Source organism: Sphaeramia orbicularis, chromosome 13, assembly GCF_902148855.1.
Source record: "Sphaeramia orbicularis chromosome 13, fSphaOr1.1, whole genome shotgun sequence".
NCBI lineage: Eukaryota > Metazoa > Chordata > Actinopteri > Kurtiformes > Apogonidae > Sphaeramia > Sphaeramia orbicularis.
Window position 1 is genome coordinate 25,303,549 of NC_043969.1, and position 21,742 is coordinate 25,325,290.

The following is a 21,742-nucleotide window of genomic DNA, read 5'->3' on the forward strand; positions in this document are numbered from 1 at the left end:
TTGATACCAGCCTTTAAGTCCTTTTGTGTAAAATGGAAAACTTTTTGAAGCCCCTCAGCTAAATACAGCTGAAGTGCAATTTTTAATACGACAGGTTTACATTAGTCAAAATCTAAAGAATAATAATAAAAAATTCACTAGAAAACTAAATACCTTCAGAACCTTTGAAAATGTGAGTGTTCACATTAATAACAAGTCACGAAAATATAGAGAACACTGTAAATAACTCAATAAAACTACTGAGTCTATATTATAAAATGAATGCTTTTGTTGGACGCTTTTATGGAGGTTTCCCATTGAAACGTCATTGAGGAAGTGTCACATTGTGAGACATTGCAGTAAAGTTTCAGGACGCTTTAAAGAGATGGTAATGGGCATTTTCAGTTGCTGCAGTTTCATCCTGGACATTATAGGACTTTTTCTGCTGATGGAACAACGGTGTTATGTACTTTTAAAGCATCATGGTTCGGTGATGCTCTCTGGAGATCTGAGTGAACAGCAGCAGAGTTCATCACTTCCAGCTGGCACAACAAGAACAGGGTTTATATTCACTACTTTAACAATATGTTTTTTTTTTGTCATTTTAACAAGAATTCCAACCAAATGTTCCCTGATGCCTGTATATGTCAGTACTGAAAGGTAACAGAATTTATCGCTATGTGGAACAATATGGGCCTCACTGAACCGGTCCACCGAGACTCTCCAGACCAGGTGGTTTTGATTCACTCTCAGGATGAACTGCTGTTGTGGAATGCAGCGTTAAACAGGGAAAAAAAACAATCGAGGACAAGACACATTCTTTTAACACATTTTATTTAGTTATTTAATGAAGCAAATAAAATGCAGATATCCAGGAACAAGTCACATGTGTGTCGTGGAAATATAAAAAGTGCAAAACCACACTGTTCCTCCGTATAAAAACAGTTTTAAATAAAGATGAAGAGAATCCCACGGCACATAAGACACAGTCTGACCCAGCGAGGCTCCAAGTACAGAGTGATGGACTGAAGCCGGCTAACATCAAATTAGTACAAAATACAGTACATAGTTACAGAAAGAGATGGGGTCACTTGGCAACAGCGCTCATGAACCTTTGGTCTGTAAAGCCTTTTTGAAAGCAGCTCAAGCAAATAAAGAACAATGGGAGCATGTGCCTCTTATAAAACATAAGCTCACCATCACACAAAGTCTTATTCTGTATAACAATTTTTAACAGTTAATATATGCAAAAGCAAAGCACTGTTTATGTTCACACATTCCTGATAACAGTAAAGCTATGAGTCAAAGCATGGTGCAAAAAAATGTTGAATAACCATGTAATGACAAGTTACATAAATGTGGATAACTACTGAAATGAGACTAAACACTTGAAGCGGACTTGACAGATAATTAAACATTCATACATACACAATGTACATGCCAGAGCAGAGTAGAAGCTGAATGATACTTGAATCTGAAAAAAAAAAAAAAAAAAAAAAAAAGGAAACACTGCTTCTCCAGGAGTTAAAACATCCTGTACTAGATCAAACTATTTAATTCCCTCTAGCATCAAATGCCTCAGAGCACAAGCTGCTCTTCATACATCACAAGTTGGCAAGATAAAAAATGCTGAGGGAACTGTACTGCATAGCAACCCGAATCAGCAAAGTTACAGAGAGCAGATGGGTTGGACAGAGCCCCGCTTCCCGCTGCTTTATACCCAGCAGGCCTAAAAATAGCAGCACAGAAGACAGGGAGCCAGAGACGAGGCACAGATTGGCCAGATTTCACCAGTTTTGGAACGGTCCGGGACCAACCCAAACACTACGACATGTCAGAGAGGTGATGAGGTCTGCACAGCGACGTGCGCTCTAACACTAACGACACATCACCTCAGGATTAAAGCTGGGTGGGAGATCATTCATAGGTCACATGAAGGCAACCACATGCCTGAATCACACACACACCACACACAAACAAACACAAACACAAACACAAACACACCCATGATCAAGAATAAGCAACACACGGTGACAGACTAACACATACTCTATATTTAAAATAGGCTGGTGCTTTAAAGCTGATTAACTTGAGCACATTAATGATTTAAGGCACTATCAGTAACATACGTCACATCAGAACGTGTACAAAATTCTGGGTCGGTGGGTTTGCATTAAAACAGACATTAAAGTCAAGTCAGTTAAAAAAACATTTTTACAAGGTTTCTGATGGGGGCTTGGTGTTGTTTATAAAATGTACATTCTCTATCATGCAGTAGCACCATGGTTTCTTGAGGTCACACGGGATCTCAAGTGATCCTCTACTTCCTCCTCCCACAGTATTTGCCGAGGCATCCTCCAACACCACCTCCAACACCCCCTCCGACACCACCTGCAGCAAAGACCAAAGGGTTATCTTTATTAAAACAAACACTCAACAAAAGTTTAGAAATATACACCACAGTTTTCTGTATGTATGCATTTACTCCAATACTCATGAAACTAGAAGCACTCGGAGAGCGCAGACCTCCGCCAAGGCTGATCAGTGGCCCCCCCCCGTGGGCCCCCCCACGCCAAGGAGGTTATGTTTTTGCCAGGGTTTGTTTGTCTGTCTGTCTGTTTGTCTGCCCGTTAGTGTGCAACATAACTCAAAAAGTTATGGACAGATTTTAAAGAAATTTTCTGGTCCCCCCCCCCCCGTGGGCCCCCCCACCTCCAATCACCACCAAAATTTAATCATTTCTTCCTTATCCCATTTCCAACAAACCCTGACAATTTCATCAAAATCTGTCCATAACTTTTTGAGTTATGTTGCACACTAACAGACAGACAAACAGACAAACAAACAAACCCTGGCAAAAACATAACCTCTTTGGCAGAGGTAACAATTTGATGCTCAAATGTGGAGGTCTTACCTCTGTAGACCCCTCCTCCTGCTCCACCAAGGAAACCCTGCAGTGCACCGTACTTAGCTGCTTTGGCTACAAAAAGAAACAACCATAATGAAGTACAGTATTTAGTTCATTTATATACAGAGCATATACAAGCATTGGATGTTTTCCCTTTTTATTGATTTTATAAATGGAGTCATGGCCAATATCATTAGTCCACTTTCACAAGAATTTACAAAGGAAAGAATTATTCAGTGTATAATTACAGAAATATTCACCCTCTTAAAGTTGAGAGGCTAAATTCAACAGAGCTCCGGCCAGTGGATGCTAATATTAAAGTGGAGATGACTCAAATGCAGTGAATGTGTCTCAAGTCATTGTAGTGTAAAGACACTTGTGTACAGAAGGTCCAGTCACTGGTTCATTAGTGTCCCTGCCTACAGTTACACCATGAAGACAAAGGAAGTCTCCAGTGAGCTCAGAGAAAAGGTTATTGACGTGTATAATCCAGGGGATGAATAAAAATGCTACTGAATATACCTTGGAGTTCAGTTAACCCTTTAAACCCTGAGCCTGAAAGGGTCTGCCTGGACTTTTTCTTTCTTATTTTGACTATAAAAAGGTTAGAAAATATGCTGTGAGTGAGTTTGTTAGTTTTTTTTTTCTAGATATTTCAAAATCTAGCAATTATTTACAATTTACTGCATGTTATTATTCTGCTAAAATGGCTTCTTCTCCAGCTTCTACTACAGGCATGAGTGAAATTACCATAATGACCCAATAAAAGCTATAAACCATTGGAATTTTGTGCATTGGAATTTTTCCAATTGCACAAATAGTGAAAGAGTTACAGCAAACCAAAGTGCATATGCACAGGGTGTGTCAGCGTTGACACATTAGGTTTTAAAGAATTAAATCCATCTTTAAGAAATGGAATGAATATGGAACATATGTAAATGTGCCTGGAGTGGGTCTTCCTCACAAACGAACAGTGTGATGTTATGTACTGCACTGCTAAAGGAGCAAGAGCAGAATCTATGTGACATTTTTAAAGGACAAAGAAGGTTTTGTCTCTCACTTTTTAACATCTGAAAAACACTGAGCCAGCACTAACTGAAATGCTGTCAGCCACAATACGTCCAAGATACCATTTATATCATAAAGAATTCCCCACTGAGGCCCATTTTGCAAATTCAAGTTTATCTGTCAACGTCTATTTTATTTCATATTTACAGGTGTCCTAATGTCAGACGCTGTAAAGAATCAAACCAGTTACTGTAGCTCAATCTAAGAAACCAGATGTGCTTTCCTTGATCTAATCCCTGGTGCATTAATCTCAAATGTTCAGGAAAATGCAGATTAACATTGCAGATGCTAAACCATCTGCGCTGACATGCATACGCAGCCCCAAACTATACTGTACCCTTCTCTGATCACATTCAAATGATGGGCTGCCATCCTCCACCACAGAAATTAAACATTAACTCTTGTTATTGTGACATGTGAAGGGCAGGAGGAAGTGTGTGTTCGGTACCTTGTTGAGGAGTCAGTGGAGCTGGTACATATCCACCTATAGAGAGAAGAAACAGAGACAGGACCAAAGGGAGGTTTAATAACAGCAGCAACAATAATGTTAAGATGAAAGCGCTCTTGATCTGTCATGAATAGAAAGACTAACATATGTAGATCACATGGGAGGCACTTAGTGGTCTGATCCAGACATGAATGAGTGCAAATAGAGAGCATAAGATGAACTGTGACACCAATAACACAGGCTTATTATCTTTCCACCTGGGAAAAAAATTGCATTACATATCAGTTTTAATTATGCGCACCATCTTATCGAATGGAATTAATTTATCTGTAATTTGGTGCTAATAGAAGAAAAATAAAGACTGCGTTTATCCAAACATCATTTTATTTCCTCATACGCAGTCAGCCTCCCATGTGTGCTCACAAGCTGAAGGTGAGGGGTTTTAAATAAATGATTTTCTGTTGACATTGAAAAGTCCTTAAGTGCATTTAAGTTTTTGGTAAAGAAAAAACATGAATTCAAAACTTTCCTGTCAAATTAAAATTACTTAAGGACTTTTCAAATGTAATCACAGATTAATTGCGGTTACAAAACTGGTAAAAAGACAACTGTACAGGCTTTGTGAGATTTTATGGTAGGGTTTCTACAGTGCAGAAGCTGAAGTTGTGTTTAGGTCAAAGGCTGTGGCATAAAGAGAAGGAGAGTAAGAAAATGAATGATATCTTTCTAAAATGCAAGACCAATTCACCAGTTAAATATATTTTACTTTGTCGTGTCATAAGCTTTCTTATATGTGGGCTTCAACTTGAGGATTTGAGCATGTTTTTTTTTCTCTCCTTTTCTTTACTCTCAGCTCTGGAGGTTCAGTGATGGGTCAGTTTGTCTGTCCTTTCAACCATCCTGCGAGGTTACCTTGCTGTCGGCAGTTGGGCATTAATCCTCCTGATCCAGAAACAAGGATAAAAGTTAAAGGTTCGTGTGTGCCCTAATCCTTGTCTTGGTGGATGCAGCTAAATATTTAGATTTACACTTTGTAATTACAATATTCATTGAGTTGTATTAAACTAAAAGTAATATTTGTTTGTTTCACTGGATGTGAACATAAAGCAGAAAGAAAAAAAACTTAATAAAAATCACTTTTGATTCCACTGTTTGTCTTGAGCTGTGTCAAAGAGGGATTGTGTCTTACTATATGAGAGAACTTTAAGTTTCTGAAGAGACTTTTTGTTTCAGTGTTTCTACTTTCTGATGGTTTTAACCCATAAAGACCAAACGGTACTTTTGTGTCAGTTCCCAAATGAAAAATTCTCTATATCTAACCTTTCTTAAGTGATTCATCACCATTTATTAAAAATGTTATCCTCTGTATTTTGTATTTTATCAGTGTAAATCAGGTATTTTCCTGTATTTAATTCACTGATCATGTAGATGTTCATAAAAGCGCAGATTACAGATGAGAGTTATTATATCAAAAAACAGAGAAAACTGAAAAAAGTGACTTTTTCAGTAAAATATATCAACAACTGAACGTAAACCAAGTTTGTCCATCCACTGTCATTGATCCAGCTCCATGGGTTTTACTGGTGAATCAATGTTGTAGAAGATGATGGTGTTTCCATGGTAACTATGGAGCATCTGAACGTCCAAATCGGTCATATCTGATGACCATGAAAAGATGACAAACTGCATTTTACACCAATTATTTACATATATTGATAGGATTAGTGGATCAAGAGATATTAAACAGTTTAGATCAGTAGATGGTTTCGGTTGATGGTGGATGTTTGGGTCTTTATGGGTTAATGTAAATCTAATGTACATGTATGCTACATCTATCTTCACATTTAGTTACCAGACATTTGAGCAGAATCTCATAAGTTTTTCTTTTTTTTTTATAACTTTATTTATCATTTTTCCATATCAACAACATTGACATAAATCTCAGAAGTTTTGAAAGTGAATAAATACAGACATTGTCTATTTTTTTTCTAAACTCACCCTCACCATCCTCCTACTGTCTTCTTTTCTTGCCTTTACTGTCCTAAGATAAATGATTCAATTCTGTTGGCTGTTTGACCTTTTTCTATGATTTATGAGCAGCCACCAGCTCCACTCCACATGTGTATGACCCAAAACCAATACACATATTGTGCGATATATGTATGCTCCTATCTATATATCGTCACAGCCTAATCAGGTTAAAATTCCTATCGGTATGTGTGTAAAAGTGTGTAATATTACCTGGATAATACTGTGAGGGGTAACCTCCTCCATAACCAGGAACACCAGGAACAACACCTGTAAAACAAAAAGTTATCATAAAGACTCAACAAACAATGATGTGAGCTAGATTATTAATAATTCATTTTAACTGTCCATTTGGCAAATTCTTTTGTTGAAAAAACAAAAACAAAACAAAACTGGAGGCATTTCACACAGATAAATATCTAGAGCTGCAGCTGTGAGAATACATAAGAAAGAGAGGAGGCTGCACTAATCAGCACAAATACATGATGAGACAACCTTCAATATGAGGATGATAACTAGAGGGTAATACATACAGGTGGATGTGAAAGACAGAAAATAATGAACAGATTATGGGTTCAGTCCTCACCTGCTGGATAACCACCACCTCCAAGGTTACCATAACCTGACAAAACACAGAGCAAATAAACCACAGATGAAAATTCAACATTTTCTGATCTACTGTACAGTTGACATGAGTTATTACTGGTGTTTCTTTTGCTCTTGTCACTGCTCTAAAGTGATACATAGCTGAAGTTACTCTAATAACCTCATATCAGCTTCCCCTGGCAGAGTCTCTCCCGGGGTTTGTGGTATGCCAAACACTATGACACTTTGATTTCGTGTACTGTTACTGCAATCGTAAGAGTAATTAGTCTCCCACAGGAAATGCTGCTCTAATTTTAAACTCCTCATGGCACCGTTACTGTAGAAATCTTGGGTGGAGCTGAATTGTGTAACTGTTTCATGTATAAACTATAATAACTGATATGTACTTCTCTTATTATCTGTTCTATAAGTCAAAAGATTCAAAATACCCTCATTTTTATTGAAATATGAGTAGTTCAAACCCAGACAATGACCTGAACAGGAACAAGGGTAAAGTACCAGGGGTTAAAAAAGTTAAGTTACTAAAAACTGAAAAATAATATAATTTCAGAGTTACAAACCAGGCCTTTTTTAATGATCAAGTACAGGAACTGCAGTAATGAAAATTAGCTGTGAAAGTGAATGTCCTTTACCAACAGTTCCTACAGATGGCTTGACCTTAGTTGATGACTAACTCTGTATAAAGCAGTGTTAGAACAAGCTGTTACTAAATCATCTGAAATGTTGTTTGGACACAGTGCACACACTCCAGGAGGGAGTATAGTGTGATCATAATGTAACAAAAAGGCAATAAATAATAGAAAAAAACAGTGTTCTCTACATTGTTCTCTGTTTCTGATTAACCTTTGGATTTACTTTGTGCTTTAATGAATGATCAGTGAATTAAATGTAGAACAATACCAGATTTTCACTGAAAAAATGCTAAATTACAGAACACAATCTTATAATAAATGGAGATTAATTGCTTAAGAAAGGTTAAGTGGAGAGAGAAATTCATTTAGGAGCTGCCACAGAAGTAGCACTGGGTCTTTATGGGTTAAAAGTGTAGCTTTTTCCTTTAGAGAAAACTTTTCATAGAACTTGTTTCTTAGACTGTATGTGTTACATAATTTGACATAAATATCCCTCCATCAGGATAATATACAGAAAAATATGTGGCTTCAGCAGTTATAGGATGCGATCACCCTGAATAATCTGTACTGTATGTTTTGACCCCTAAGTTCATTTGACTAGACTGATTAGTGTCAGAGTTGGGGTTTAAACACAGTTCACTGTGACTCATCGATTACTAATCAACCAAGTATCAATAAAAGCAGTTTAATTGAAGGACTGCCTCAGTTAATGTTTTTCCACATTTAAGAAGTGCTGTCTATGTTTAGTGTTTCATTGTTGCACCTGAAAAATGTTTCACTACTTTTATGATTTTTTTTTTCAACTAAATTACTAAACATGTTGCAGGTGCAGGAGATTCAGTCATTACTAAACAATATGTCATGTAAGAGAGCTAATAAAAGAAAAGAAAAGCTCAAAGTTGTTACATTACGTCATATTACGTGTACTGAATGATTCATAGCTTCAACTCATAAGTAACAGGCAGGAAAACGTCTGTCCTGAAAAGCTGCCAGTTGTTTTTGAGTCTTACAGCAAATTAAATATAAAAGCAACATTACAAAGCCAGTCTGTTTAACTGGAAATTAAACCTTTCTGTTTGTTTTTAAGCTACAGATCCATGTGTCTGTTTGCATATCAAATGGGGAAGTGTGGTCTGTCACTATGTGATCACTTGGAACACATGAGGACACATGTTTATGCCGATCAGAGTCACAGTTTTCTTGGGGTGACTACATTCAAACATGTGACTTTGGTATTAACCAAAAAAGACCCAGTTCTACTTTTGTGGCAGTTCCCAAATGGATTTTTCTTTTTAATGAATCTTTCTGAAGTGATTTATCACCATTTATTATAATATTATCCCCTGCATTTTGCATTTTCAGTCTAAATCATGTAGTTTCCTATATTTAATTCACTGATCATCTAGATGTTCATGATAATTTAAAGTAAATTCAAAGCTTATTATATTAAAAACAGAGAAATCTGAAGAAAAAGTGACTTTTTCAGTCAAATCTATCATTAACTGAACACAAATCAAGTATCTCCATCCACTGTCGTTTATCAAACTAGAGGGGTTTTACATGTGAATCAATGTTGTAGAAAATGACTGTTTCCACGGTAACTATGGAGCCTCTGAACGTCCAAATGGGTCATATCTGATGACCATGAAAAGATGACAAACTGCACTTTACACTAATTATTTACATGTATTGATAGGATTAATGGATCAACAGGTTTTAAACAGTTTGCATCAGAAGATGTTTTGGTCGATGGTGGGTGTTTGGGTCTTTATGGGTTAACATGGACTTGCTGATGTTCAAGTATTTACTCAAAGGACTATCCTTTCTCATCAGGTCTCTTACACTACCTGGTTTGGGTGGTTTAGCTCCAGCACCTGCACCAGCACCTCCCAGTCCAACTGCAGACGGATACCCACCTGTCAGAACACACAGATGACTGATTTAGATGTGCCATTAAAAACAAACATACTGGTCTGAGGTTGTGTAATTCCATCTTCCTCTAAAACACCAGTCACACAAGGTCCCAGCTGTCCTCTCATTATGCCCTACTCAAAGCCTTATCAGCACACTGGCCAATTTCCTGAACAGGAAGTGTAATGAGATGGCATCTCCTGACCAACTGTCACTTAGAGCATGAGGCAGAACGCTGTTTCTTCTTCTGTTTTCTGGTTTTCATACGTGGGTAACATTGTGTATTTGTGCTGTCAGCCTCTCCCATATATACCTTGTCCATAACCATGATGATATGGACTGTATCCCCCTGAATCATGATGACAGAAAAGAGTAGCATTATTGTGGGGTAGGTAAACCAATCTCATACTGTATACATCTGGCAGGGATTGGCTCACCCAAACATTAAAGAAAATATAGTAAATAAGTACTTTTGAGTTATTTAAAATGTTATTTCTCTCTTGATATGGAAAAAAAAAAGATTCACATTTTATGCTGTTTTTCCTTGAATTACACATTGTCTACTGTTCCTTAAATTCACAAAAAATTTAACTTGGTATCTAATGACAGTGAAGTTTTATGTACAAATGTAGGTGATTTCTAACCTGGAAAACCTGATGACAGTGGGATTCCAACTCCAGCTCCAGTTCCTGCTCCACCCACAGATACAACAGTGTACACACAACACATACATAAGAGTCAACAGAGGTGGGAAAACATCCTCAAAATGTAGATATGCAATAAAAATACTCATTCTTCTCATTAACAGTAAAGTGGTTTAAAGCAGAAAAACACACACCTGGAGGTTTCAAAGGCTTTGCTCCAGGTAGCGTTACAGCTCCAGGTGCGACCCCCGTCCCAACTCCTGTCCCACCACCATAAGGAACTAAAACACACCGAAGACAGATGTAAAAGCCACTGCAAGTTAAAAAAAGTATTTATGTTTCTAAAAAGTGAGTTTTTACCTGGGTAGTACCCTCCGTAAGGATATACACCTCCACCTGTTCCAACACCTGGACCAACACCCGTTCCAGTAGCTCCTACACAGACAAACAACATTAGTAAACTATTGTGATATATTATTCTGAACAGCTTCAAAAACATTGAAAATACTGAGTTTTGTGACCAGTCTAGTGGATTTTTTTCTCCTAATAAGACATTTTATTACCAGGAATAATGAGATGAATGACCAGATAGTTAGATAATATCTATATATTTAAAATAAACAGGTACACTAACATAAATTATAATCACTGTCAGTAAAAGTGACATTTTTTTATTTATTTGATGTATACTGTGTATTTTTTCTAGATACAATCATTATTGGTAGATTACTTAGTGGTAGTTTGTAGATTAATACCTTATTGTTTCAGTTTAGAAAAAAATGTATTTACCTCTGTCAAAGATGATCTAATTGCCTTTGTCTGTTGATTTTTCTGTCAGTAAGGATGATGCAAAAACTTCTAAAATGAAGGTTGGGCACATGACACCTTTTATTGCTTGTTCTAATATTATGAGACTGGGTGTTTTATTAAATCACATGGTTATGTGGCCTTGGTCGAGGTATACACTAATCTAATTGAACCTCTAGTACGCTGTGGCTTAATTTTTGTTATAGATGAGTATGATGCACATTGTAGAGTCGGCTTGTGACCGAAGGGTCACCAGTTCGATTCCACGGACTGGCAGAAAAAAATGTTGGCTAATGTGCCCTTGAGCAAGGCACTTAACCCCCCATTTGCTCCCCGTGTGCCTGATATGGCAAGCCCGCTGCTCCTAGTCTGCAGTGTGTGGTGTGTTCCTGTTCTAGTGATGGGTTAAAAGCAGAAGTTAAATTTCAGTGTGTGGTGCATGTACTGTATACTGACAATGAAGGATCTTAATCTAATAAAATGTTAACTGTTATTGCATCTTTACTGTGTTTAATATTTTAACATTTATTTTATTTCATATTGTATATTTTAAACATAAGTGCCTTTGTTTCCTTTTATTGTGTTTATATGACTGTTGTGTTGACATAAATATTAATGCTATGAAGGATGTTCCAAACTGTCCTCTCAGGAACAGTATATTTTATCAGGGACAATAAACTCTATCTTGATAAATGATTCAGTTTACAGCAGAAAAACACCCTGGGCACATCTTAATGCATAACAAATAAAATAGTGCAGAATGGCAAAAACAGTTTACCGTGTATTCACAAAACCGATGACTGTTGAGTGTTTTTAAAGTATAATTAGGTTTACAAACACCTGACGTTGCTTTCCTTTGGATATTAAAGGCTGGTTTTATTGATTTGTATATTAACTGTCTGAACAGAGTTTGCACTGTAAGAACAAAGTGAAAGCATGATCTATGACACACAGTGAAATCAGAAGTGTATTGATAATACTGATGATGCTAATGTTCTGTGTCTGTGCACATGTATGTGTTTATGTGTTTTGTTTTGTTTTTTTAAAAACAGAGATCATCTAAAAGCATCAGTGATCATCTAGGAGAGATTAAAAAAAATCCCTGTGAAACAGAGATTAGCTTGTTGCACCTACTCAGTCTTCTATACTATATAACACACTACATTATATGATTATATATAATTTTAATGCACTTGCATTATTTTATTTTTCCTGGATAACAAATAGAGTGTTACTGAACAGATCAAATCATTGTTACCTGGTATGACTGGTTTAGGTGCTTTGACTCCTGTACCAACAGCTCCTAAAACAGTGAAGTTTAGTGTAATTATAGAGGTTATTACAGACGCAAAGGCTTTAGCAGCTTTGTGTTTGTCTCCACCATGTGGTAATACAATTACAGCAATGTGTCATCACAGCACAGGACCAGTACAAAGTTATTAAATCACTTAAAGCATAATTTTGGCCTACCTCCAGGCTGTTGGACTACAGGTGCACCTGAGAGAGAGGAGATATGATACATTACACATTCACTACTGCAAAAACGTGTTGACAGATGCAAAAAGCCAGAAGACATAAAACAACACAAGAGGAAATAGTTGTGAAACTGCTGATAAAAAAAAACAATCCCTAAAAAACTTTAAGTGTAAAAAAAATTGTAAGGTTACTCAACAATGTAACACATGTGCCTATGTAAGTCTCTAAAGAATATTACAAGTCTCTACTGTAATAAAATGTGTTTGATTGCTGTCATTAAATTATTTTAGAGAATGTGTAAATATATTTTATTTGTATCTGGTGATTTGCTGAGATTTTACTTTTCTCTTGAATTTTGAAAACAGAAATAAGTATGTTTTGCTTTCATTTGATCAGTGATACAAATGAATTGTTCAGACTTACTGGGCTGACCTTGGCCTGTTGTACCAGCTAAAACACAGGAAAAAAGTCACTTAAGTTAACTATAAACATAGAATCTGCTTGGTGAAAAATAAAGAATCATCTCATACATTAAAATATTGTAAAGGTTTACACAAAGAAAATTTACTCAAAATGATACACAATCAAATGATGTAATGAACAGTGGAAGAAAAATGTAACACGTATTTTACCACCAGAGGGGGCTGCAACTCCTGCTCCACCTGCGACACATAAACAAACTTTGTTTTGGTCCAATGTGTCTGAACATAAGATCTGCTAAATTGTGCTGATTGTTCTATTGTAAGGCTGAAAATCGTATTTTAGGTTCTTATTTACCAACACTTGTTCCAGCTGTGAAAAAAATAAAAATAAAACATATTTTCATCAACCTTACAGCGGTTATCTTGACAAATCATGCACTGTTACTGCAGCTGTTTACTGTAAACTACTCACCACTTGGTTGGACAATCCCACCAGCAACTGTTACAAAAGAATATTACCATTAATAACAGGCTGCAGCATATAATCAATGAACTGTAAAAGTATCAGCACTTATTTAGTACTTACCGCCTGCTTTAGTAGGTCCAACGCAACAGTGAAAAGAAGAGAAAGAGCATAAAAAGCACAATTTTAATAATATCATACAAATATAGAACTATTGTGTATATATAGGAAAAAATGTGGCATAAATCCTAACCAGTAGTGTATTAAATCTATTAAAGAAACATAATGACAGGAGGAGTTAAGTCAGCATATACACAAAACAATGTACAAGTAGTATTCTTCAGCAGGGGTTGCTACTTCATGTTGGACTATATAAAAGTACAGATGAAATAGTTGTGTTGTGTTTAGGACAATTTGAAGATTTCCATAAAGTACAACTCAAAACCCTGCTGTAGAACATGTCAAGTTATGATAGTATTTTCCCCATATTGCAGGTATGATGGGCATGAAAGTAACACATCAAATGCTGTTAGCTGTTAGTAAAACAAACAAAAAAATTAAGTGCACAAGAAAATTAGTGTTGAAAAGAAGAGAAAATCTGTGGCTGTAAATGAAAAAAATAAATAGAGAAGCAGCAGGTGCTATGATAGGCTAAACAAACTTATCTCATAGTGATACAAAAGGCCTGTTTTACTGTATCTGAGCTGACATAGTGAGATAATCTGGACAGACGTGAGCTCATTGTACAGTGAAGATGTCATTTCTGCAGCTGAAAATACATCCTTATCTGTACTTATTGTGAGCAACTACAATAAAAGCAACATATTCTATTTATACAAGACAGATGTCAATTTTAAGTCACAGGATGTTCATGCAAGCAGTAAGTCTTACTGGGCTGCTGGACCTCTGGAGCCTTGCCAGTTGTGGCATTAGCTGTTGGCTCTGCCAAAAGACAACAAGTTCTGGTTTCATCCATTGTGCTTTCAACAGGTGCAGGTGAGACAACAAGCAGAAGCCATAATGTGTTCTTTGACAATGGCATAGCTGGAGGGCTTTAAGCCGAAGGTGGTCAATAGCTGGTAGCACTTGCAAAACAAACAATATGGGCAAGAGATGGCTGAGGTAACTGTAGACGGGATAAATGATGGCATGGTATTGCTGCAGCACCCCAGGGTGTGTGCAAATGCCAGACAGAGCGAAAATAGTGAGGTAGGTTAGCTGTCTGCATATGGCTTAAGTCTGAATACTCTCATGGGGGTTGGAAATAATGGTTTATTATTTACTGTCAGTGTTAGATGAACCTGGACAGTTGTACTGAACATACTGTGGGTCACTGGAACAGTGTGTTTTTACATGTAAAACCTTGCTCCCATATATGGTATGTTGATACTGCAAAAGCATGTGGGTAGTATTGTCTGTTTACTGCACCTGGACCAGGAGTTCCAGCAGGGCCTCCATCTGTTGCTGTGAAGAATAGAGTTCATGCAGTGTGCGACATATATAAAGAGACTCATACACACACAAAAAAAGATCAGTAAATAAGCTTTACCTGGTTTTCCATCAGGAACCCCTGTGCCCTCAGGTACCACAGCAGTAGAACCACCTGGAACACCACCGACACCTGTACCCGGTGTGGCTCCTGGTACGGCGGGTCCTACTCCGGTGACCCCTCCTGTGAGATGCAGATTATGTATGTGGAAGGAATGTTTATTATATATTGTACTTGAAGCAAGAACTGTCCTATGTATGGCCTTTTTTTGCCTTCTGTCTCAAGTATGTTTATTGGATTTTTTTGTAAAAACACAACAATAATGAATGGCTCAGCACAAAACAGCAGCATGAATTACTATCGACAGTTTCAAATGTATGAAGAAAAAAAACTATCAACCATACAACACAGGCTCTTTCCCCCTTATTTTAACAAAAATATGGGCTGAGCAGACAAAAGAGCTTTGCAGTTACAGCATTGTAAGCAAGGTCCAGAGATGCTGAAGTTGCAGAATGCTCTAATTTAAAGACAAAACAGGTATTTTTCCCTTTCATGTAACATGACTAAATTATTCTGATAATTTAAAGCATGCCTTATACCATATTTTGGTGGTTTAACGCCGCCTGGATACCCTGCATAAAAAGAAACACTACTGTCAATATTTCACTTTAAACTTTGTATTGTTTAATAGAGGATTTATGAAATAGACTGAAGTGAAGAAATCATAGCATAAAACATTGATTTCTACTATCACTTAATAAAAGTGTACTGTACCCCCTGCTACACCACCAGGTCCTATTCCTGCTCCTCCGACTCCTCCTGTCAGTCCTAGGAAACAGCAACTTGCATCGGTCATACACTAAACTCTGAGCTCAGAAGCACATAAGTGAATGAAAATGAATGAACAGTTGAGGTGTTGAAGTACTGCTTCATTTAAATGCTATGTATGATACCATATTTAGCAGCTTTTGCAGCAGCAGAGTACTGTCCTACTCCTGCTCCTCCAGGTACTCCTCCTACTCCACCTACTCCACCTACTCTTCCTGCTCCTCCTAGTCCTGCTCCTAAGCCTGCTCCTCCTGCAACTCCTAATTAAGAAAATAGAGGTTATTACCTCCGCCAAGGAGGTTATGTTTTTGTTGGCGTTGGTTTGTCTGTGTTTGTCTGTCTGTCCATGTGCAAGATAACTCAAAAGGTTATGGACGGATTTGGATGAAAATTTCAGGAAATGTTGATACTGGCACAAGGAACAAATGATTTTTCTAGAAAAGCACTTGTAGAGCGTAGACCTCTGCCAAGGCAGATCAGTGCCCCCCCCCCACCCCCCCACCCTTGATCACCACCAAAATTTAATCATTTGTTCCTTGTGCCAGTATCAACATTTCCTGAAATTTTCATCCAAATCTGTCCATAGCATTTTGAGTTATCTTGCACACGGACAGACAGACAGACAGACAGACAGACGGACATCGGGGGGGCACTGATCTGCCTTGGTGGAGGTCTGTGCTCTCCAAGGGCTTCTAGTATTGATTGTACTGATTTGTAAATAAGGCTACAGCAATGATACAATTACTTTGTGTTATCGGCTCTGCTTCTGACCATTTTCTGGCAAGCTACTACACTTAGAAACAGGAAAACGTATTAAACATATTTAGGAGAAGGGCACTTCCCTCTGTAAAACATGTAATATTTTGCACCAATTCACATCTAAAGTCATGCTTTCTAATTGTTGCTTCTCTCCTATGGTCAGTGCAGACAGTTAAAGTTTGCATGTACTTCTGTGCATGTATGTTGAGATGGTTGTTTTATGACATTATCTGACTGCATTTCTAAGCAGCACAAACCACACGCATCCAAATTCCATTCCAATGATGAGCATTTGTTAGGTGATGATGATAAATACCATACTTTTACAAATACACAATGACACACTGATTAGCAGCTCCAATACTGATATTGGATTCCAACGCTAGTGTCCTACCTGACAGAATGAGTTTGTATGCAAATGTCTCAGTATTTAGTGTCAGCTAAACAGTGTCTCCTTCACCCACCATATTTAGCAGCTTTTGCAGCAGCAAGTCCTCCTAGTCCTCCTGGTACACCACCTGGTACTCCTCCTACTCCACCAGGTACTCCTCCTGCTCCTCCCAGTCCTCCTGGTCCTACCCCTGTTCCTGCTCCGCCTGCAACTCCTAAATTGAGATTGAGGAAAAGTGTTGCATTAATTGTATAAATGTATAACTATTAAAAATGACATAATCAGTTTATATACAAACAAAAGCCTATATTTACTTTTAGATTAATGGTGTGTGGTGTGTGATTTAATTCACCTACCATATTTAGCAGCTTTGGCAGCAGCGAGTCCACCCAGTCCTCCTGGTACACCACCTGGTACCCCCCCTACCCCTCCTACTCCACCAGGTACTCCTACTCCTCCCAGTCCTCCTGGTCCTAATCCTGTTCCAGCTCCTCCTGCAACTCACAATTAAGGGAAATAGTAAACAGCATTATTCACTGTTCACTATTCTCACTATTAACACAACATCAAAGTAACATGTGAGTTTATCTATCTCTGTGTCTCTCTGTCAGCAGAATTTACCAAACTTTTACATGTATGTTCATGCAACTTCATGTGTTTTTCATGTAAATTTGCAAAGACACACTACAATGTTTACACTACATGAGCTTGTTTGTCTGTATATAAAGTCAATTAATTCAATCAGAAGTGATCACTTGAGACACATATGGAGATGTATAGTGATACAAGGCCTTAACAGATAGACTTACAGTTGGCCACTTGTGTTCATATATATCATTCATGACACATGTTCATGAAAAGAACTGGGCCAATAAATGCCCTATTAGTAAGAATAAGTAATTCTTATTAGACCCTCCCTGTCAGAATATATTATGATTACACACATATGTTTTTTAAAGTGTATCATTTTCCTATTTATACTTTTATTGGACCTTCCACAACACTGACTATGTCCTCCTTTCCTGTTGTTTTCCGCTGCCAACATATTGCACTTACACAAACCAGTTGAGCTACGAATAATTGTTGAACTTGAGCTTAACGCTAGCAACAACACAATATTAAAGTCACACTACAGAAATTCACAAGAATTATGGTCTAAGGTTCAAAAAGCATTAATATAATGCACTGAAATATTTCTGGACTTACAACAAACAAACAAACAAACAAAAGAACAAATAAACAAAAGAACAAATAAACTTTAGATAATTATCTTACCGTATTTTGGGGGTTTAACTCCAGCACCAGCTCCATAACCTGTCAGAACCATAATGTTTAAACAAAAAACCTTTTGTCATGATGTTACTGTTCATTAAGTCACAATAATGACTTACCTCCATAACCAAGGCCAGGTAATACCTGTCCTGCACCTCCTGGGACACCACCTACTCCTGTACCTACACCTGTTGGGAAGTAAATAGACAGCTAATCTTTACACCACTGTCGGCCTTTTAACTATTCAGTTTGACTTCATTCAACCTGTACTTTTTATAAACGCATGATATGAAATATACTACTTAAAGTATACAGTATACAGTATTATTTTACATCTAATGGAAAGAAAAACAAGATCTCACCATATTTTGGAGGTTTGGCACCAGCTGCTAAAGCTGTTACATAAAATGACCAGGAGAGATCAGGAGTAAAGATGATGTTACAAATGATAAATAGTTTTTTCAACAGTCATTGTACATAAGAAACATGGAGCATGCTTACATCCATATCCAGGTAAAAATGGGGTTCTTCCAGGAATGCCTCCTCCCCCTACACCACCACCTGGAAGGACCCCAGCACCACCTGGACCTGCACCTACACCTTGAGAAAAAAAATAATCATGTAATTGTGCACAAAACTGACATGACTTCTTAAATTCCAAATAGTTTCTTCTGCAAAATTTTCTTCTGGCTACCATATTCAGCAGCTTTAGCAGCAACTGAAAATCCACCACCCAGTCCTCCAGCTCCTCCAAGCCCTACAGCCCCTCCCAGTCCCCCTGCTCCTAACTGTCCACCTGCTCCTGTAAAAGACAAAATGCTTTGGCCATCTCCCAGTGTAAAATTAGACAGATATCTGAATGATAGTAAAGTGGATTCTACCGTATTTAGCAGCTTTAGCAGCAGCTAATCCAGTTCCTCCAAGTCCTGCTCCACCCAGTCCTGCTCCTCCAAGTCCTGCTCCTCCTAGTCCTCCTGTTCCTAACTGCCCCGTTGCTCCTATGGAACACAGACAGATTTAACAATCTTTTCAGTTTCCAGTTGGGCAGTATCTGAATGAAAGTAAAATGTATTCTACCATATTTAGCAGCTTTAGCAGCAGCTAGTCCTCCTGCTCCTCCTAGTCCTGCTCCACCTGGTCCTACTCCACCAAATCCTGCTCCACCCAATCCCCCTGTTCCTAATTGCCCCCCTGCTCCTGTAGAACAAAATTTGATTCAGTAAAATGTTCAGTTTAATGTGTGGTATGGTATGCCTTTATTTGGACAGGGACAGTGCACAACAATACATTGACCTAGACAAAGTCAGAGGAAAGATACTTGGTGTCAGGTTATAGCATAAGTGCTAATTTACACCTGTAGTCCCTGGACAGGTTGATGGTTAAAAAAGAACAAACAAAAATGTAACTGGAGTATATGAATATAGCAAAATAGATTCTACCGTATTTAGCAGCTTTAGCAGCAGCAAGTCCTCCCGCTCCTCCCAGTCCCGCTCCACCTGGTCCTATTCCACCCAGTCCTGCGCCACCTGGTCCTGCTCCACCAAATCCCCCTGTTCCTAATTGCCCCCCTGCTCCTGTGGAACAAAATTTGATTCAGTAAAATGTTCAGTTTAATGTAACTGTAGCATATTAATATAGTAAAATAGATTATACCGTATTTAGCCGCTTTAGCAGCAGCAAGTCCTCCTGCTCCTCCCAGTCCCACTCCACCTAGTCCTGCTCCACCCAAACCTGCTCCACCCAGTCCTCCTGTTCCTAATTGCCCTGTTGCTCCTGTGGAATAAAAATTAATTTAGCTATTATTTCACTTTGAATTTGAGCAGTATTTCAATGTAATAAAGTAGATTCTACCATATTTAGCAGCTTTCGCAGCAGCTAATCCTCCTGCTCCTCCCAGTCCTGCTCCACCTGGTCCTATTCCACCTAGTCCTGCTCCACCTGGTCCTGCTCCACCGAGTCCCCCTGCTCCTACTTGCCCCCTTGCTCCTGTGGAACACAATTTGATTTAGCAATCCTTTCAGTTTAATAACTGGAGTATGCAAATATACAGCTGTAAACGAAATCGTACCATATTTAGCGGCTTTAGCAGCAGCTAGTCCTCCTGCTCCTCCCAGTCCTGCTCCTCCCAGTCCTCCTGCTCCTCCCAGTCCTGCTCCTCCCAGTCCTCCTGTTCCTCCCAGTCCTCCTGTACCACCAAGTCCACCTACACCTTTGGAGGATAAATCAATTGATAAACCTTACAGCTTTTTTCCCCTTTTTTTTCTCCGTAACAAACAAAAATTTCCCAGTGGGATAATAAAGGATTCTGATTGATTTTTTCTTGTTTCCTGCAGTCCTTTAGAGAATATAGCACAGTATACTAAGACAAAATTAGACACCATCATTAGTTTACCATTCACATGATCTACCTGATAATGGACACTACAGTGTTTATCATGTTAATATAGTATATGATTTTAACGCTATTCATACAACATACCATATTTAGCAGCTTTGGCTGCTGGTGAATATCCACCACCACCTGGTAGTCCAATTGGTAGCCCACCGGGTACTCCACCTGGCACTCCACCAGGTACTCCACCGGGTACTCCACCAGGTACTCCACCAGGTACTCCGCCTGGTACTCCACCTGGTACCCCACCAGGTACACCACCTTTTTAGGTGAAATTTAAGGATCAAAATAAGAACAACATGCTTTTCTAACTCTAATTTGATTCTATATTACTTTATAACATATGAACATGAACATAGCTGTATGTTAGGGTTAGGCTTAGGGTTAGGGTTACGTTTAAAGTTAGGGTTCTCACCGTATTTAGCAGCCTTGGACCCAGCTCCTGCAGTATAATATAATAATATGTAAAGATATGGAGTCATTTCATTACATAAAAATAGACACAATTGATACTGGAGGTTTTTTTTTTTTTTTTACAGTCATGCTAGTGTTATTTAAAAATGGGAAATGTGTTAAGTTCAGAGTGAAATACATCTTGGCAACAATTATTATTATCATGAGATTGGATCTTTATGGTTCCCAGAGATTTATAACTTCTGAAGTTCAATGTCATTGAGTAAAGAAAAGTAAATATTGTATAAAATGTACATCTGATTTTCACATGGCATTCCAGCAGTCAACAATTCTACATGGTATGCAATGAGCTTTTCAGAGTTGTGCAATTTGGTTTTGTACCTCCAAGACCCCCAGTGCCTCCAACACCGCCAATGCCTGCAACCCCACCAATGCCTCCAACTCCACCAACACCTCCGACACCACCTACTCCTGGAGGAAAGAAACACCATATGTACTGCTCAAATACAATACTTACATTTATTTTTTCCTCAATCGTAAAATGTTGTCATGGTGAATAAATCTAGTACCATATTTGGCAGCTTTAGCCTGAGCAGGTGAAATGCCCCCAGGCCCCACTCCTGCAAAAAGACAGATCATTACAGATTATTACTAACTGTCTTTGCATCTTATATCAGTTAATACTGTTTTTCTCCAGCTAACACCAGTTCCAAAAATATGTAAACAAAAAAAATGTATATTGTTAACCAAGGCCAGCCTTTATATTACATATAGACTGATAACAGACTGCAAGTATGGCTAGACT

The 21,742-nt window shown here is 38.0% G+C and overlaps 1 protein-coding gene across 3 annotated transcripts in view; it reads right to left on the bottom strand.

Annotated features, from left to right (window-relative positions):
- Positions 1-796: 796 nt before the first annotated feature.
- elna (elastin a) overlaps positions 797-21,742 on the bottom strand; it is a 55,007-nt gene continuing 34,061 nt past the window's right edge. Inside the window, exons 19-59 of one of the 3 annotated variants that reach the window (XM_030152835.1) lie at positions 21,507-21,557; positions 21,319-21,408; positions 20,939-20,965; positions 20,611-20,784; positions 20,200-20,340; positions 19,983-20,117; positions 19,785-19,904; positions 19,571-19,705; positions 19,209-19,328; positions 19,013-19,129; positions 18,826-18,933; positions 18,633-18,731; positions 18,494-18,526; positions 18,251-18,319; positions 18,135-18,173; positions 17,216-17,353; positions 16,933-17,073; positions 15,835-15,969; positions 15,656-15,709; positions 15,481-15,513; positions 14,942-15,064; positions 14,821-14,856; positions 14,284-14,334; positions 13,516-13,521; positions 13,402-13,428; positions 13,285-13,299; positions 13,140-13,169; positions 12,931-12,957; positions 12,502-12,528; positions 12,290-12,334; positions 10,585-10,659; positions 10,419-10,505; positions 10,225-10,269; positions 9,894-9,929; positions 9,517-9,585; positions 7,018-7,053; positions 6,645-6,701; positions 5,316-5,345; positions 4,404-4,439; positions 2,894-2,959; positions 797-2,370 (exon numbers count right to left, since the gene is read on the bottom strand). In XM_030152835.1, the coding sequence (XP_030008695.1) occupies positions 2,300-2,370; positions 2,894-2,959; positions 4,404-4,439; positions 5,316-5,345; positions 6,645-6,701; positions 7,018-7,053; positions 9,517-9,585; positions 9,894-9,929; positions 10,225-10,269; positions 10,419-10,505; positions 10,585-10,659; positions 12,290-12,334; positions 12,502-12,528; positions 12,931-12,957; positions 13,140-13,169; positions 13,285-13,299; positions 13,402-13,428; positions 13,516-13,521; positions 14,284-14,334; positions 14,821-14,856; positions 14,942-15,064; positions 15,481-15,513; positions 15,656-15,709; positions 15,835-15,969; positions 16,933-17,073; positions 17,216-17,353; positions 18,135-18,173; positions 18,251-18,319; positions 18,494-18,526; positions 18,633-18,731; positions 18,826-18,933; positions 19,013-19,129; positions 19,209-19,328; positions 19,571-19,705; positions 19,785-19,904; positions 19,983-20,117; positions 20,200-20,340; positions 20,611-20,784; positions 20,939-20,965; positions 21,319-21,408; positions 21,507-21,557 (2,954 nt within the window). In that variant the 3' untranslated portion in view covers positions 797-2,299. The remainder of the gene's footprint in view (positions 2,371-2,893; positions 2,960-4,403; positions 4,440-5,315; positions 5,346-6,644; positions 6,702-7,017; positions 7,054-9,516; positions 9,586-9,893; positions 9,930-10,224; positions 10,270-10,418; positions 10,506-10,584; positions 10,660-12,289; positions 12,335-12,501; positions 12,529-12,930; positions 12,958-13,139; positions 13,170-13,284; positions 13,300-13,401; positions 13,429-13,515; positions 13,522-14,283; positions 14,335-14,820; positions 14,857-14,941; positions 15,065-15,480; positions 15,514-15,655; positions 15,710-15,834; positions 15,970-16,932; positions 17,074-17,215; positions 17,354-18,134; positions 18,174-18,250; positions 18,320-18,493; positions 18,527-18,632; positions 18,732-18,825; positions 18,934-19,012; positions 19,130-19,208; positions 19,329-19,570; positions 19,706-19,784; positions 19,905-19,982; positions 20,118-20,199; positions 20,341-20,610; positions 20,785-20,938; positions 20,966-21,318; positions 21,409-21,506; positions 21,558-21,742) is intronic. The other 2 variants (XM_030152837.1, XM_030152838.1) reach the window with 2 other exon arrangements.